Raw genomic sequence first — 18563 nt, 5'->3', positions numbered from 1 at the left:
GGGTAGAATATCAACATTCTTTCTCACGATTGATCTCTGTAGCATTTCAAGTTTTGGTTTTCAGCTAATCCTCCTGCAGACAGCCAGATTTAAGTCTGTGGAAGACATGTTCACACTGTTCAACTCCTTGACTTACATTACACAAAAATCTATTCGGGGACTTTAAATATGGATCAGGGATCAGAGATACCGAGATACCACAGCAGTTATCATTTGAAGCTGTTCGAATGTAACAGTGTCATTTGCATATTGACAGGTTACTGGATTGATCCTTTGTAGTTATTACAAAGGCATCCTTTTGGATATAGAGAAATACTGCATTTGATTACTAAAAAAAACCACCACAAAACCAAAGCCAAAAAAACCCCACCAAAACTTCAGAATTGGGGTTTAAGAAGAAATGCACCTATAAAACACTATTTCAGAAGACTGCCCTGGAACCTCCGAAAACAGCCAAAAGATACTACTGTACTGTTTAACATTTATGCTTGAACAACCCTTTGAAAGACACACATTTGACTTAACAAGAAGGCCCTAAGTAAAAATCCCATAACCTTCTAGCCCTGAACATTTTACTGGAATTTTCTATTCCTGATCATAGCCCAGGGAAAGCATTCATGTGGAGTTTGAGGAAAATACTTTCTTGCCTATAATTAAAAATAGTTGAACCTAGAAATTTTCTAAAACATACACAATAGAAACTTTCTCGTAATTATATCTTCAGCAAAGCTTGCACAACAGCTAGGGTAGAATTAAGTCCACTTTCTATTAAATAAAAACAATACTGAATTGTATCCCACTATGGTGTACAAAGTACATTTGCACAAATTTTATGAAGACTGCAAATGACAACGTAAGAACAGACAGTAATCCAAAAAAGGCTTAGAAAAATCTTCAAGCCGCAACATTAGTGATACGGATCCACCTCTATGAAAACTCAGACATTAAAAAATAATACGTGTTTTCATGCTAAATTATTAGAGTTCTGTTGTTCTGTTTTGCTGTAGAGTTAACTGCTTCAGTTACTACCAGTTTAACTCCAAGGCAAGGAAAATGGAGAAAGATTTCCCAGTGTGGCTAACTAAAAGCCTCAAGTAGCTTATTCGTGCCAGAACTCTGATTCATTAGATAGTCCATCTCATAACCTCAAAAGCTAAAGTGCATGTTTCCTACTGAGAATCTAAAAATGCAGCAGCAGATTCACTTCTATTTCCAAAAAGATTTAAAAGTTTATTAGTTTTCATCAAATAAGGAATTAGGAAAAAATAAAGACTTTGAGTTACTCCTCTCTTCCTCCCCAAAATAAAAGTCCTCTCCACATGCCATATTCCTCATTGTCCTAAATTCTGGACCCTACACCACAAATCTACCACAAAAATGGGCTTGGGCTACAAGTCACTGTATGTAGAAAAAACACTATAGTGAAGAAGCTGAGAAAACACTGTTAACCATACCCATCTGAAGATAAATCATAACCTAAAGTTTTTAATTAAGTCCTACAGAAACTGGATTAAATGGTGGAGTGCACTGACACCACCTATCTCGTACATTTGTTCAGAATACCTACCATTTCCAATTCACTGTTACTTTTACTTTACTTTTGTGCAGAGGGAAGTAGTTCCGATCTCCAAAACTACTTTTCATGTATACGGATAACTGCTAACATTGATTGTTGTTACACTTTGATTACAGTGAAACAAGAAAAAAAAAAAAAGATATTGGAGTTAACTCCCTGTGTTGCAAGAGGGGGGAAAAAGCCTGAAAAAACCTGGACACAAAAACCATGAGAGACCGCCTCCAAGAGCTTAAACTGAGAGCTAAGGAACTACAGATAGCTGGAGAGAACAACGGTGCAACCATACAAGAAGAGCAGGAGGAGTTTGAACAGCAGGCCATTATTTATGAAAATGAGCCCATAACTGAAAGGCACTTCCATGAAATCCAGAAGCTTCAGAATGAAATTAATAATTTGGTGGAGGAAGTTCATAAATTCAGTCAACAACAAAAAAGCCTAGTATCATCAATGAGAAGATTCAGTGTTCTTAAAAAGGAATCTAACATAGCAAAAGAAATAAAAATTGAAGCAGAGCACATACGAAAATGTTTGGATGAACTGTCAAAAACAGTGAAAAAAGCTGAAAATGAACATGGGCCATCACGTGCCACAGTAAGAATTCTAGCTTCCCAGCACGCTTTCTTATCCCAGCGTTACCTAAATGCTATGCTTTCATACAACGATGCTATAACTGCTAAGCAAGAGAAATGCAGGAGATTTATTGCCCGTCAGCTTGAAGTAGCTGGTAAAGAGGTATCCGAGGAAGAAGTCAATGACATGCTCCAACAAGGAAAATGGGAGATTTTCAATGAAAATCTACTCACTGAAGTCAAAATTACCAAAGCCCAGCTTTCGGAGATTGAACAGAGACACAAAGAACTAGTCAATCTGGAGAACCAGGTCAAAGATATAAAGGAACTTTTTATCCAGATATCACTTCTGGTGGAGGAGCAAGGGGAGATGATCAACAACATTGAAATCAGTATGAACAACACTCAAGAATATACTCAAATATCTAAAGAAAAATTTGGGCTTGCAGTCAAGTATCGAAAAAGAAACCCTTGCAAAGCAGTATGCTGCTGGTGTTGTCAATGCTGCAAATGACAAAAGAAATGAACTGTTTGAAATACCAATGGTTCCTACTTAGCAAACTGATCTCCTAAAGCAGTCTCAGGATCTCTTGATTGCTCCCCATTTCCCCTTCCACACAGCTCTCAGGAAAAACAGCATCTGTTTTTCCAAACAGACTTAGAAGAATGCAGAGAGATCTTTATTTGTCCCTGAATTTTATGGTTTCCACAGAAACACATGAACTAGAGGAAAGGATCAAAGGACACGAGTGACACTTTTTTTGTTCTTCCATTCATGAGAAGCTAAAACAAGGTGGCAACAAACCACCTGTGCTTTTGGGAAGCATTGAAAATACTGTTAGTCTCAAAGACAGGATTCAGAAGAACGGTTTAGTTATGTTTCATAAAATAATAATTAGTGGGTTTAATTGCCTTGCGGTTTTTTAGCACTCATATTTACTTGGTTCAAATTCTAATCTTTTTTCAGGAATCATTACTAACAATCCAGAACCTGATGCCTAAACAAAACAAGAAGTCAGAAAACAGTTATCAGGAGCGTTTCAATACTGCCTCTATAGGAAAAGTTACTTACAGGCTTACTTACCTACTTAACACCATGAAATAATGCTCATGTTATAGTAGGACAACATGCACTGTCTTATGGAATGCAAAACAGACATTGGGTTATTTATTTTAATAACACCATTCTGTATTTCTTACAGATAGGAGTTGAGCTAGTATTTTCTGACCACATTAAAGATCACTAGCAGCAGAAGACCACGTCACCAAACCTACAGGGACATTTGTTAGCAGCCTGCTGAGAAGCCAAGCATTAATAAACTGACATAGAGATATTTACATTATTCAACTACATAGGCAGACCCCTAGCAGGTAATGATAGAGGAATATGATACTTTATTACACAGTGATAAGACATGTTCTTACTGCTGCCTAGCCTATCTAAATATGCAGTTGCCTCTGCAGTCTCACTTTTGCTAGTACAAAAATGAAGGAAAAAATATAATGAAAAATAGAACTCCATCCTTGTAAAAATAAACATAATCTAGAATCAAAGAACGATTTGGGTTGGAAGGAACTTCTGGGGGACATCCAGACCAACCTCTTGCTCAAACTCTTGCTCAAATCAAGACAGGAATTTCCCTGGTTGCAGCTCTTGTCACCGCTTCTCATCCTACCACCATGCCTCTGAGAAGAGCCTTGTTCCGGTATCTCCACACCTTACTAGTAGGCAGCAGGAAGATCTCTCCCTTAGTTTCTTCATATTAAGTCCAAACAAATGCAGCTTTCTGACTCTCCTCATATGTCACATGCTCCAATACCCGAGCAGTTTGGACTCACTATAGTATAATCAACATTTGTCTTCACGGTCTTGTAGTGGGAAGTCCAGAACTGGACATGGTGTAGGACATGCATTTATTTGTACAACTACAGGAGTGGCCAGAAGAACTAGTCAAGGGTTTCCAGAACTCTAAATGGTTCCATGAAATTCTGCTGATTGTAGAAGCCTAGGATCCTCATGTAGGTATGCAAGACAGACACCTAAAGTAGTAAATATGAATACCTCCCCTGAGTACCTAAAACAGAGTGGCTAGCCATTGACTCAACCTGTCCCTGAAGATAACTTAGATGTTCTTTATTAAATAGCTGAATTAGCAAGACAGGAAGTATGCCACTGCTTTATTTTGCAGCAGCAGTTATTTCTGCGGTGAAGAGAAGCAAGCAGATGCGGAATGCTTTTGCTTTCCATAGTCCCAATGGTTGGCTTCTGCCCTGTACCCAACCCTTTTGGAACTGAATGAGAAATAGTGCTCTAATGCAATTTAACAGAAAATAACAATGCAACTGAGACAAAAAAAAGTTATTTCCAAAAAGAAAAGGAAAAAAACACCAAAACCAAACACCAAACCAGGGACGTATTTCTGAACTCCTTTATGCTGTGCAAAGACACAATCAATATCACAACATGTGGATACAGTCAGAGAAATCGAAGCAAATTGCACTGCAATTCTGAAAGACATTAAGTGAGCTAGATGTCTTTGATTTTTTTTTTCCACCAGATGCAATTAATCTACTATCAAAAGGGACTACCGAATTATTTTCACATTGCGATATTTATAAATAGTTGGATTCCTTTCATCCCAGCTTAAAATTGCAACTGAAATTAACTGTTATCAAAGGACAATCAGAGGTCTGAGCCTTAAAGTGAAAAAGATTGTTTACACAGTAGCGACAAAAAATGAAATTAAATAATGACACCACTGATACTATTCCATTAAATAATCTCCCTTAACTGTTACATATATGGAAGCTACCTTTACATTCCAAGGGCAGAGTAGAAACTAGCCAATAAGCAATACAGAGAAAAAAGTGGCTATGGCCAACATGCTCTTTCATATATATATGTATGTATAGAAACGTATATAATACACACAGAAATACACACTACACAGGAACACCACCCCATCTTCTTTTTCTGTTTTTACTTTCAGGAAAAAAAAAAAGGTACATAACAGATAGCCCTTTCCTTCTCTCCTGGGCCCTTAAAAAGAAAGGCATTACAGTACTTCTGTGAAGGATTATTGCAGCCAGCAGTGACAGAAGAGAACACAAAATATTACAAACACCACCTGTTTACACAGCATCCCCCATGCAGGAGTGTTCACACAAGCATCCTTATCTGAGGGAGAAATGAGTTCCTGGGCTAGCCCTTCCCCTTCATGCAACAGATATGTTTCTTTGAGGTAAACATGGTCTTCTTAAACAAGAGCTGTACTTTAAATCCTGGAAGAAAACTCAAGTTTCACTAATACTCAGGAAGACAAATGCCTATCCGTACACGAGTAAATAATTCAAGTAGTTTTCAGCTGTATATTGGTTAGAAAATGGTAAAACGGAAACATACATAACATGCTGCAGAAGAACTGAGAAGACAGAAAACCAGAAAGACTTGTGGAAAGCTTTTTCTTAATACAATTTGATATTGAGCATATCAAAACAGCAGAAATTTTGCAGTAATCATTAAAATAACTTTCCAGTGGTTCTTTTAGTTACATAGTTATGCAAAAGAGCAAACAAATTAAAGCAGAGCTGCTAATGTTCTAATAAGAAATGTGAAATATTAATAGCTATAATCCCTCATCACTAAAATAACAGGTGGAATGTAGCTGGAAAGTAGCTGGAAAGTAGCTGGAAAGTAGCTGGAAAAGAAAGGAAAAGAAAGGAAAAGCTGCCCAGAGATCTCTCCGGTGTAAAAATATCAGCCATAGCACATGGACTTTTATTTCCTCTTGCATATGTTTCATGTCAAAGTAAAAAAAACCAAACACACACACACACACAAATAACCCTAAACAAAACCAGTATTTGCCTACATAATATGATGTGTAAGTGTTCCTTTCTGATAAAAGGACAAAAAAATTCCTAAGAGAAGAAAATTTAAACTTGCATACCTATATGTCTTGAGGATGCTGACAGAAGAATTGACCCATGAATGTAAGAACTGTAAGAACTCTTACTTTCTACAACTCAATTTTCCCATACATAACAGACTGATTAACTACTTAAGCACTTGAGTGTTAAACGAGACCTACACGAGCAAAGCAAACATAAATTAAGTAGTAACACTGAACAGTAAAAAAAATGCCAAATGTAAAGCTTAACGTCTTCAAGTAATTTGTACTAAGAGTCAGTAATAGCCAATACTATCAGCACTTCAGGAAAACTGTCTTAAAATGATACTGTGATACTTCCATGGGCGGTGATAGATCAGATGCCAAAGTACCAATTCAATTTGAAGCAAGTATCACACTGAACAATATCAGAGCTCTTATATTCCCATATTACTGTAATATAGAATGTCGTGTTCCAATCTTATGCCCACATTGCACAATTCAGCCTATTGTCTTTCCAGGCTATTGGGCCTCCACTTCTCCCTGACGAGTGCTCAGGCTCGCTATCCATTCCTTTATCAGGGAGGATGAGGAGCAAGAGTTGTCTTTCCCTCTATTTTTGTTCTGCCAGCAGTGTATCTTCTTACCCCTGGCAAAAAGCAGAGTTGCCACATGCATATGCATATTATCGGATGAGGGCATACCATAATATAATAGATTGGGACGGAAGAAAAGATGGCAAAACATTCAAGGTCAGGTCGGACAGGGCTCTGAGCAACCTGATCTAGTTGAAGATGTCCCTGCCCATGGCAGGGGGGTTGGACTAGAAGACCTTTAGAGGTCCCTTCCAACCCAAACTATTCTATGATTCTATGAAAAGGAAAAGTGGGCCAGTGACTCCAACTCTGCTTTGCTCTGTAACGAAGATTGCATACCAAACTCTTTAGTAATGGATCCTGTTCTTCACTGTGAAATGAGACCCATCTACCCATAATAATTCATGGCGGTATCTTGCTAGCACTAGTGCTATACTTGCTAGTATAAAGTTGATTACGAACAAAAGACAGCTAAGAAGACATGCAGTGACGTAAATTGACATTAATTCCCAGTGCTTTTCAGAAAGGACCGTTGCTTGTTTTGGCAGATGTAAAACAAAACAGGAAAAATATTCTGGGGAAATGTTCTGTTATTCAAAGAAATAATAGCAATAGTGCATTTACTGGGAAAAGCTAGCATTTAAAAAAAACACAGATTTTTAACTTTAAGAAAAAAGCTACTTTCTCCAGAATAACACACATACATTTTTCAAGGACCTACTCTTCTACTGGAAAGATTTTAAAGTATTTGTTGTGGATATAATTTTCCACATACTTCATAAAATAACTGAGGGCCTCATTTGCACACCTCCCTATACATTACAATTAAAACACTTTTACTGCACACGTCACAGTCCTAGCTGGACAACATATCCAAAATTGTTCTCTCACCTCTCTTCCCCACCTTCTTCCAAATACACACATTAACTTAGTTGCTCACCTGGGTGATAAATTATAACTAATTTATGTTATAACACAAATTATATGTTTATAATTTAATTATATTATATATATAATAAATTAAATGTCTTTGTGGACAGTGCCAGAGAGCAAGCTCTGACCCCTGGATAAAGCGGTGTGGACTGGCACCCACGTATGCTGTTTGGAGTGAAGAGCTTTTGGAAATCCCCTTCTGGAGAGGACTGGTCACATCCACACTACAGCACTTGACCCCAATTTCTTGTGGGATGCATGTGACACGATGTGACATCCCTCTGGCCTTAGGACTTACATATATAAAATTATTTTATTTTTAATTCAATATGTCCAAAATAATGATAAGTGTAATGCATTTCATGAAAGAATTGTTCACGCTGATATCATATGCTTGAAGTTTTGGGACATAGCATGAGGGCATATAGTGTGCAAGACCTGCTGATGTAGTATTGGGGACCTGTCCTGATTAGTAGGAGCTGAAGTTGGAATGGTCTACACCCTTACTATCTGGCCAAATTACAGTGTTACACAGACATGTCATCTCAGGAAGAGGGAGGACACACAACTGTTTCTCTCCAAGAAGATGTAAGTCACTCAGCTACCACATACACAGTATGGCTCATTGTGGTGACAGCACCCAAAGAACAACAACAAAAAAAAGGGGGAGGGGGAGGGAGTGAATGACTAAATTTCTCAGTGTAGACAAACCACATAATTACTGTGCTGTTCAAAATGGAAAAAAAAACGTTTAATCTGTCTACTTTCATTAAGGACTGTGTGTCAAAGACTCCCAAGCCTTCCCTGGTGACCATTAACTATATCACTGTTGAAGTTTGTTCCTATTCTTGGGTTTTTTGTGTATGTTCTTTTTTGATTTGGTTTTGTTTTGGTTGGTTGGGGGTTTTTTGGTTTTTGTTTTTTTCTTTACAACTCCAACTCCACATCAGCAAATGAGAAAATCTTGAAACTCAATGAATCTACAGAGCATTGGACAAATATATAGAGCAGTGGACAAGCCTGCCATCATGTAACAGCAAACAACTGGAGAATACTTTTATTTAAATGTTACTATCGGAGACGTTTTTACTGTAATGAACCAGAGACCATAGGTATAAACAACATTATCTTTTTACAGGAAGAAACACACAGTTTTCTAAATTGGCATATGTTATTTTCTTTTTTAAATCTTTAAAGATAAAAAGGAGATATATTTAGATAAAGGAACTTCATGATTCAGCATATATTTTACCCATTACATCACATCAAAATTTGTTTACCCGAGTAGAAAGCTTTTTCCCCCCACTACTTTTTTAGACCATTTTTGCAAGGACAGTTAGCTTCTACAATAACCGTACTGCTGATCTGCATCAAATTCACATGGGTAGAAGAGAGAGACCAACACTAGTTTTGATTCATTCACTTCACCTATTCTCAAAGGCAACAGACAGCAGAGTACTTCGCTTGTTGCACCACAACCAAACACAGCATGTGCTTACCCAGCCACAGAGGAAATGCTGAATGGAGGAAGGGAAGGGAAGGAAAGGGAAGGAGAAAGAGGATAAGACTTCAGGAACTAGTGAGAGAGGTCAGGGTATGTCAGAAAAGGTGAGTAAATTAGGGAAGGTGTTTATTCATTAGTACAGAGTTATACAAATTGTATTTTATTTCCTCTTGGAGTTATTATTGAACAACCAATTTTCTAAAAGCATTCAACAACAGCACTCTTAATCCAAATCCTTGTAGAGTTCTGAACACCAGGAACTCTACCAGTAAAACAGGATGAAAGTTCTAGTAAGCATTAATTTACCTAACAGAGAATGCAATCTCTGTTTCAAGTTTTTCTTTTATATATGCTGAGGTAGTCCATGGTATAAAGGCAGATTAGGAAGAGAACTCTGACAGATCAGAACTCCTGTCCAGAGGCAAATTCCTGCCTCCTTACCATTGCTACAACTCCAGTATCACTCCTTTCCAAGTTTTATTAACTAATAAGGAAAATACTATGGAGCACAGGCACAAATATGATATTGATAACCTGATAACTGGAGTGTTCCTTTACAAATACATGAATTTAATTGTCTGGTAAGCAATGGTTTATTTCAAAGGTCCATCCTAGCTACCAGTCACGAAGATTTTATTTTTCCCCGATCCAACTGCAAAATTAGTTTTGTCCAGATAGATGAAAGCCCATAAATGCAAAAGAAAAAAGTAATTCTGTCTTTTTGATTGTCATCTACCAGAAGTACACCCAAAAAAAGGAAAAAAAGGAAAAAAGCATAACCAGCAGGTTATTTCAAAGACAAGCGGATGCTAGGTACACACAATGATACACCTGGTGCTGCGTATACAGCAACTTCTGCTGCTGCCTTCAAAATCCAGAATGGACCTGCATCCAATCTTACAGCATACTTATATATTCTTCATTGTACAAGATACTGCATACAGCACAAGTTAGGGTAAATAACATTAGACTAAAATTCAGTGCTGACTGTTGAAATTTTGGTGCATTGGTTCAATCTATGCTTAAAAAGAAACATGAATATCCAGTATAAACATTTTAATTGTTTCATTCTGAACAAGTCACCAATACCTCTTTCATCATTCTTCAGCATACACACACTTTGAAGTTATAGCTCACTCCTTTTCATTCCTTTAGAATTTAGTTTCTTTTATTAGTTTTTAAGATGATAATTGGAAATTAATAAAACATTAATGAATAAGCGCTTTGTATTTAAGCATACAAATAACATAGCAGAGAAATCTGTGCATCTAGAGACAGCAGAGAGTAAACAAATTACACCTGTTTTTCTGCTTCTCCTTGTTTATTTTAAGTGCTGGAGGAACAAAGCAGTAGTCCAGACCAGAGACACACTTATGGAGTGTGGAAATCACAGAGAAGGAATCTCTCTCCTCTGGCACGAAATTATAACAGTATTCTATGAAGAGAGAAATAGATTTTGCTCTGCACTGCAAGAGCATGGGAGAGAAGGGAATTACTTAAACTTCAGCTTTCCTGGATTCAATGCTCAGAGGTCACTGTATTGTTTTCAGTAAATACTGCCCTTCACACAAACATGCATAGACTAAAATGCACTAATTAGAAACTTATCAGGATATTAGGGAACTTATTGCTACGTGGATACCAGGTATTTCATTATTAAAAAAACCAAACCAAAACAAAAGTTGAACATCCTTAGAAGAGGGTAATATTAAAAAAGGTTAACTTTCACCACAAATTTGGAAATCTGCTGTTTCCTTTATTCTGCTCTTGATACATTTCCATTTTTCAGTTTTAGGGACTCAAGGGAAAAAAGTTTATGCCACCGAACTCTTATTTGGCAAGTGTGAGTGACAGGGATTTGCATCTCCACCAAAGGCATCTTCAGGGAAGGGAAGGTCCATGAGATCAGTTTAATCTCATTTGCTAAGCACTCAATTTTCATATCACAAACACGAGTGCTTACTGATCAAGCCTTCCTGCTTCACAACTTGCAGGCTTCACAATATAAGTAGTGCTTCAAATGCTGGAACAAGTTCTAGGGTTTACGTGATTTGAACATGCCAAAAGTAGCATAGCTATGCCATGAACACAGACACCAAACAGAAAACAAGGACAAGACAGGAAAGAATTCATAACTCAAGATGCAGGCTCATATAGGGAGCATAAAACAAAGAACTACTGGATCCCTCCACAGAACCGGGACACTGCAAGAGCAAATTCTGTTCACAGGCTTGAGGCTGAATCAATTAGAAGGCAATAACATCAACAAACTTAGTTTAGTCACCATTAGACTCAGTTAATACACTCTGCCTTCTGATTAGCTACTGACATGGATCGAAAAGCAGGACTGAGTCCCAGGGAAGTGAGTGGGCTCTCTGCAGGTACAGCCAGCCACCCAGATAAACTCTGTTACAGGATTAGGGCATAGAGATTTCTATTAAAAAAACCCTAAAGTTGTATTTATTTAGAAAAACTGCACAGTTGTCAACTGTCATGGTTGCATTTTCAGAACAGATTTGAGTGAAACTAGCTGCATTAAGTTGGTTTTATTGCCTTCCCTGTAGTAATGACATTCAGATAGCAATGGAAGTTAAAATCTATTTTTCAACATACACACTATTAGCTTGCTGAACTACACTCCACTTGATCAAAATAGATTAGCCAGTTTCACCCTCAAACCACCAGAGCATCACTACTTAAAAGTAAGAGGCCTCTCCTCTTAGCTTTACAGATTCTTTATGATATCACAGAAATGTTGTGTAATTGCTGTGTTATGGAGGTCTTATGCCCACCAGACATAAACATATTGTCCTGATAAACCATTTTAAACTTCCATAGTTTATTTTGTAACTTCAAAAGGGTAGTATTTGTCCTCAGAGACCTTTTGTGTGGCTGAATTTAATAAAATATGTTATTTCCAATATTTTACAAAACCTAGTTTTTAAGCAGAGAAGTTCATGAATCTATCTGTTCTGTGAAAGAACGTCTCTAGACCTTTTGAAACTTTTTCATTAAAACACATCCACTGAAACAAAAGTGCATGCCAAATACTATTAAAGTAAGCCTTCTTTAATGAGACTTTGCTGACCATGTATCAGCAGCACCACCATGTGTTAAGTGAACAAGACATTTATTGCTGAGAGATTACTGGTATTGCAGAATTTAATCAACCATTTACAATTTAAGTAATTGATGTAGGCCTAAATAGTAACAATATTTTTACACCATGTTGCCATGCCAAACTTGCAAAGCCTTTGATCTATCATACCATTTTGAGCAATATTAGAATTTTAAAGAGTTAAAAAGAAAAACCTTATTATTTTTCCACAGCTAATGAAAGAGAAGAGAAATAAATAACCCTGAGAAGGACTAAATAAGAGCTAATGTCAGATGCAGTGAATGGATTCAGTATATCACCATGTATAACTCAAGAGGGAAAGGCAGACAGACAAGGCTTTGTTCACTAGTATGATACTAAGATTGGCATAAATAAATACCTCAGAAATACTGTAAAACTGATTGTAATATTGCTTAGTGCTAAAGTTACAGTAGTATTAGTGTACTTTATACTTATGTTTATACTATACATAAATACTTCTTTAGAAGGTGTATTGAAGGTCAAAATTTAGAAAATTTCAGATTATTAGAACATTTATTAACATTACTTACACTAACACGGGTTTTCCTGATATCTTAGGGCTATTTAAAACTTCTATCATGGCTTGCTTTGTTTCTTCCATTCTTGCAATGTCACTGGAATCCACAACAAATATTACACCGTAGGACTCAGCATAGTAATTTCTCCAGATATTTCGAATTCGTTTTCCACCTCCCAAATCAAAGATGGTGACTTCAAAGCGTCCCTGTTTAAGGTCAATCTTGGAAAACCCAACTGTTGGAGCCACATCTTCAGGAGACTCTGCCAGAGTTCAAAGAAGAAAGCCTTCAGTAAAAAGTGTCCTTAGTTATTTAAAAAGGTTTTTACATTGTGATTTGTGTAGCAAAATTCATATTTTAAAAATATGGAGCAAATCCTCCCTGTTAAGTGACACCATATTGCTAACCACATATTTTTTACATTAAGATTTTCCCTCTCCTCAGGTAATTTCAAATTAACACACTAGTCTCTCAATCAGTTACTTTAAATTAGATAGGAGCACCAGGGGGGAAAAAAAGAGCCAAAAATGCAATTTTTAATATTTAACACCACAGTTAAATTGCAGTGGTGTTCAGTGTACTGCAGTTTTTACTTTCCCCCTCACCACCAATGCTCCCATCTGAACAGTTGCACAGCATTTGCATGGTATTAATCCAAGTTTGAGAAGGAAAACAAACAAAAAAGTTAACGCATTATGACCTGGGAAGCCTAGTGCTGTGCCAGATTTATTCTTTATCCCTCATGGTTGCCAAAACAGCTTCAAAAGTTCATCTCAGCCCTTGTTTGAAGTGACTGAAACCGTATTCTTCTGAGATGTAAACTACTTGATTCCCTTTATTCAAGATCAGGTTTTGGCCTTTGTCTGTTTATTTTTATTTTCTGTTTTTTAGTTCACCATGCCATATGCTAAAAACCTATCGCTTTATATTTACGACTTTTGCTTGCTGTCTTCCTTTCCGGAGAGCAAAGAAAGCCTGTGCTTGCCTCACACCATTAAGCTGTCTCTGCAGGAGTGAGTTAATTGGATCGCTACAACTGTTTTATGTAGCTTGGTAACACAAGGCAGGAGAAACAGATGTAAAATTCAGCTTGTTGAGAGGAAGAAATGAAGGTATGGTCAAAAGCACTGAGCTCTTAAGAGCAGTGAAGAAGCTAAATCACCACCAGCCTTCTGCTACCACGTTCCATTTTTGAAAGAATCCTTCACACACAGCCGAGATGGGGATTCAGAACAGACCCCTTGGCCGCAACGGTATAAGCCAAGACTCCAGCAAGAGAAGGGTCCTGGACCCCCATTTGTGAAAAACTACAGCTTCAAAACACAACAGACTATTTTGAAGAACATTTTGCACTGTGAGCCGTAAGTATGTGCTCTTACAAGAGAGAACAATGTGAATATGAGGGTTGGTTAAGGATGAAAGTTATTGATGGTGCTGAATGTAAGGGGATACTGCCAAAACATCTGCTCCTATTGTATGGTCAGGTCTCCAATAATAAACAGTCTTCAATGTAAAAACAGGGTCTGCCATATAAGCTGCAGATCCATTTTGGCAAATATGTCTTTGGTGACCATGCTGATTTGCCTAGGTTTAAGGGTCCTAAGAACTGAAATACATCTGGTTTCTGCTAAAACCCAGCAATCATAACTGCAGTCTCCTCCTACAGGCTGTATGACTGGTGCACAGCCAAAAAACCTGGTTTTATCAACCCTGAAGACTAACTGAAGGTTCTAATCTCTGCAAGCTCTGTTAAGGAAAAAGACAATTGCTTTCTAAGGTGAAAGAGTCACAGAGGCCAGAACTATCTTTTCCTGGAGTTTCCCTTTAGAAATACTAATAATTTTCTAAAATTATTAGTATTAAAATACTAATAATTACTAAGAATAATTTTCCCTTTATCCCATTTTTTCCCAGAAAAAAAGGACTTTTAGAAGTAACTGTTGCATTTAGCGGATAAAGGCATTAAAGTTGATTTTGAAACAGAATGGAAGGCTAAATAACAAAGCACTCATGTTTTCAGGACAAAGATTCAGGAATATAAATGAGAGAATATTCATAACTTTATTCACACTTTAGCAAACTCATGAACATACATAACACGTGTAAACAGAAAGTCGAGGTGGAGTCTCAAAGTCTGCAAAAACACTACTAAGTACTCTCTTGTTGTTACACAAGATTAAAGTTATTTAGAAAAACAATCCCAGAAGGGAAAAAAAAACCATAAAGAATTTTTGTTTTCACAGGCACAAGTTTTATCTCCAATTATATCCCACTTGCATGTGTTATTGGATGGTGCAAAGTACCCTCCAAAATCAAGTGGTCTCTTACTGAAGTAAGTGCCTAGAAAATTGTTAGTGCTTTTCTGATGATAAATAATGATATCAAAGATGTATCACTAGACTCATTCTTTATGTTATATACATACACATGCAATTTCCTTCTTTTGAACCTTTTCCTCATTATACATACTTACAACATTGATTTTTATACAAGGCTTACTGATGTATGTGCATTAGTGGATGGGCACCTGAAAACAACTTCAGCACATGCACACAAGAAAAAAAAAAACAAAATCAGGTCCATTGACTTCTCTAATGTATACTAAGATGTGAAACACATCATTAACCAGAACAGTTTGTACCATTGCATTAATTCAAAGTAATTATTAATTAGAATGTGGTCTACAGCCTTCAAAGTTTTTGTCCTACACTTACTTTCACTTAAAGCAACTGACAGAGACAGACGGCTTGCTTGTAGTTACAGTGTTCCTTCAGCTATTTATTGAACTACTGAAAAACCTTTCCTCTAGTCCAAAAATAGGCTAAGATGCTCATGAAATTTAAACAAGGACCCAGAACAGATTTTGTTGCAATTTAGCCTTTTGCACAGCTAACAATACAGTGGTCAAGGCACATATGCAACAAGGTACTCTGAACATTTGGTCTTAGTGTTTCCAAGATAATTAAACACCTCTATGGACTAATTTTTTCTGTCTCAGTGGACTAAGGCTTCTAATGCTGCAAGGTGCAATGTCTTAAGAGGCAGCTCTCTCCATACTATCTACCTTGCCTCTATAACATACTATTACCTTTGAAAAATACGTAGCAGAATGGTAGCAACTCTGTTGAACTACCACTGATTTCGTCTACGTTAGCTCAACACGATGTTAAGTGCAGTGGCAAATGAGTGAACGCAGAGCTTCCTCTGCTACTTCTCCTGAGCATAAAGCACATGACTGGGAACACCTACTTTTTAAGTCACCCTAGCATGACTTGCAAGATATCAAAAATCAGGATCTTTATGTTTCAAAGGTAAGACCCCTTAATATTTCTCTCATCTGCAAGTCTTCACACAATGGGGCCTGTGACATGCTCACTTTGGCAGTCACACTCGTACCACTTTTGGTGGTACAATCACCAAAATTTTCTTTCAACAATATGGGAAGCAGAGATAAATTAACGGATGAAGCAATATTTTTAGATTAAAATGATAGAAAATTAGTAGTTATACTCTCTCTTTCAATGCTCCATTTAGATGATAAAGAAATTAATCGCTTACCTCCTTGAATTCCTCGGACTGTAGCAGTTTTACCAGCATTATCAAGACCCACCATTATTAGTGTCACCTTCCTCCATAAGGAGAAAAAAAAAAAAAGGAAAGATATTTCAAATCTTTTTTTCCTCTAGCTAGACATCACTTATTTTATTAACTTTAATACATGCATAGCAAATTTACCACAAAGCAGTAGAAAGAATAAGTATCAAAATACCAAGTAGCAGGCATTGTTACAATTGTGTATTTGGTGTTCAGTATGTCAAACCATCTGATTAGACAGAACAGCAGAACAAGGTATGAAATGAGAAGTCTAATGTGCTGGAAGTTTCACGTGAGACAAAGATTTTGCTTTCAACTTGTATTTGCCTCCTGAGATTTAATTTCACGGTACTGTAAATTTTATCCTTTTTTTTGGTGTGGTCATTGTCTCTAACAATTTCTGTAATTTCATTTCCGTTCCCCATATTTTTACCGTCTCTCTGCCTCAAAGTTGTGCCTATACTAGACATTTATTTCTGTCTCAACAAGTGCATCTGAACAACACTATACAGTATACAACACTTGTGTAGACAACATCAGATGCTGTAAATAAGCAGCACTGATACTCATCATGCCTTTGTTTCAAGCAGGAGCAATCTAGACTGTTAATGTGCAAACCAGTGGTGCTGAGTATGTACAATATATCAGCAAACTGGTATACAGGCTAGAATTTATACCAGGATAGGATTTTAAGCAAAGCAATAGGAAAAACATATCTATGTGTATACCTCAATTGCTCCTCCTATTCACAAAGACTCAGAGGAGTCAAAGAAATTTCCTCAATTTTACGCCCCTTTAAGTGAAGGAATACTAAAAACATTGTTATTTCCAGTTTTAAAACTATAATAGCATAATACATGAAGTATAATTTATGCAAGTTCTTTCAGAAGAGCCAAAAAGCTCTGAGAAAAGAACCTAAAAATGAACAGTAGGATCACAGTAAATTATACTTTAACAGTAAGCTAAAATCAGAACAGCCATGAACATTTATAAACTCACAATTGTCTATAATACATTGGTCAAGTCAGAAAGCTATTCAATCCAATATAGTTCTTTGAATAGCAGCACCTTCTATAAAACCTAAACTACGTAGCATTGAAGAAAAGAGCAAATCCTCCTACATGACTGTGAAGTATAAATACATGTGGTGTACCCTTTATTTCCCTTCCCTATAGTTTGTAAATAGTTTGAAACAAACCATGCACTATCTGTGCATCTCTGCTAATTGGAGGGAAAAGGGTGCAGGATGTCAAAGTAAAAATAACAGAAACAAATGAGAACAGTAGAATTCCATAAGCAAGAATGGATCACCAGGCTACCTACAAAATGCAGTGTTAAGATACTTAGATAATAGTAAGAAAACTAGTATTACACTGGGGCTACAGTCTACTCTGGACAACAGAGTGTTTTAACACATTACACTTTAGAATCTCAAAATGCAGAAACTAAATCAATAAGACAAAAGCCAAATAAACTTTACATAAACATTCTAGCATCACCCCATAATGCTCAACTTGAGGAAACAGTATGTGAAGGACAATATTTTGAACTTTATACTTTCCTGGAGCCAGAAACAAAGTACCTGAATTAGGGATGATTAACATTTCATTTTTAAGTTCAGAAGATGTATTGATTCTCTCTTGGAGAAAAAAAATGACAGATTTTGTCTTGGAATTCAAAAATACGCAGAATGTTATATAGCAAATAAAGTAAAAGACAGACAAGAGGACATGAAACACAGTTTGGGAAGGTCAGCACAGAAACGTAAAATACTTTCGCGTTTACCTGACAGGTTCCTGCCACCGTTTTAACCAGCTGCAGCAATTGGCCATTAGACTGAACATCCTTCTTCACTAGCCATCCAGAGCCACAAAAGCTACAGCAACAATGTGGACCGGCCAGAACAACCCAAGAAGACCGGGAGAGAGGCTGCAGAGGCCCAGATGTTGTCTGGTCACTGCTAGCAAGAAAAAAGAAAAACAAAAACAAAACACACAACAAAATGCATAGTTAGCCCCTATGTATAACGAAGGCAAGCCATTTCCCTAGCAGCAGCCTGTCTATTCAGAGTGTGTCATATTCAGTCATCCTCATGACAGCCTCATTATGCCTTTCACTTTTCCATCCTCTCGCACTTCATCTGCCCCCATTTTACATATCTGGGCAGCAACAACACAGTACTCATAAAAAATAATAACGCAAGACCACTGCGTATAAGGAAACTTGCAAGTTAGAGCAGTAAGA

At 37.0% G+C, this 18563-nt stretch overlaps 2 protein-coding genes across 2 annotated transcripts in view; one reads left to right on the top strand and one right to left on the bottom strand.

Annotated features, from left to right (window-relative positions):
• ARL13B (ADP-ribosylation factor-like 13B) overlaps positions 1–18262 on the bottom strand; it is a 44641-nt gene extending 26379 nt beyond the window's left edge. The window contains exons 1-3 of the mRNA XM_009323939.1: positions 18105–18262; positions 16284–16354; positions 12738–12987 (exon numbers count right to left, since the gene is read on the bottom strand). Coding sequence (XP_009322214.1) covers positions 12738–12987; positions 16284–16354; positions 18105–18163 — 380 coding nt within the window. The 5' untranslated portion in view covers positions 18164–18262. The remainder of the gene's footprint in view (positions 1–12737; positions 12988–16283; positions 16355–18104) is intronic.
• STX19 (syntaxin 19) lies at positions 1784–2659 on the top strand. Its single transcript, XM_009323891.1, has one exon. The coding sequence runs from the start codon at positions 1784–1786 to the stop codon at positions 2657–2659; it is 876 nt and encodes a 291-aa protein (XP_009322166.1).
• Positions 18263–18563: the final 301 nt, after the last annotated feature.

This window comes from Pygoscelis adeliae, unplaced genomic scaffold (genome assembly GCF_000699105.1).
Source record: "Pygoscelis adeliae isolate BGI_AS28 unplaced genomic scaffold, ASM69910v1 Scaffold124, whole genome shotgun sequence".
NCBI classification, from domain to species: Eukaryota; Metazoa; Chordata; class Aves; order Sphenisciformes; family Spheniscidae; genus Pygoscelis; species Pygoscelis adeliae.
The sequence above is the reverse complement of the archived record's forward strand: the minus strand, read 5'-3'. Positions and strand labels throughout refer to the sequence as shown.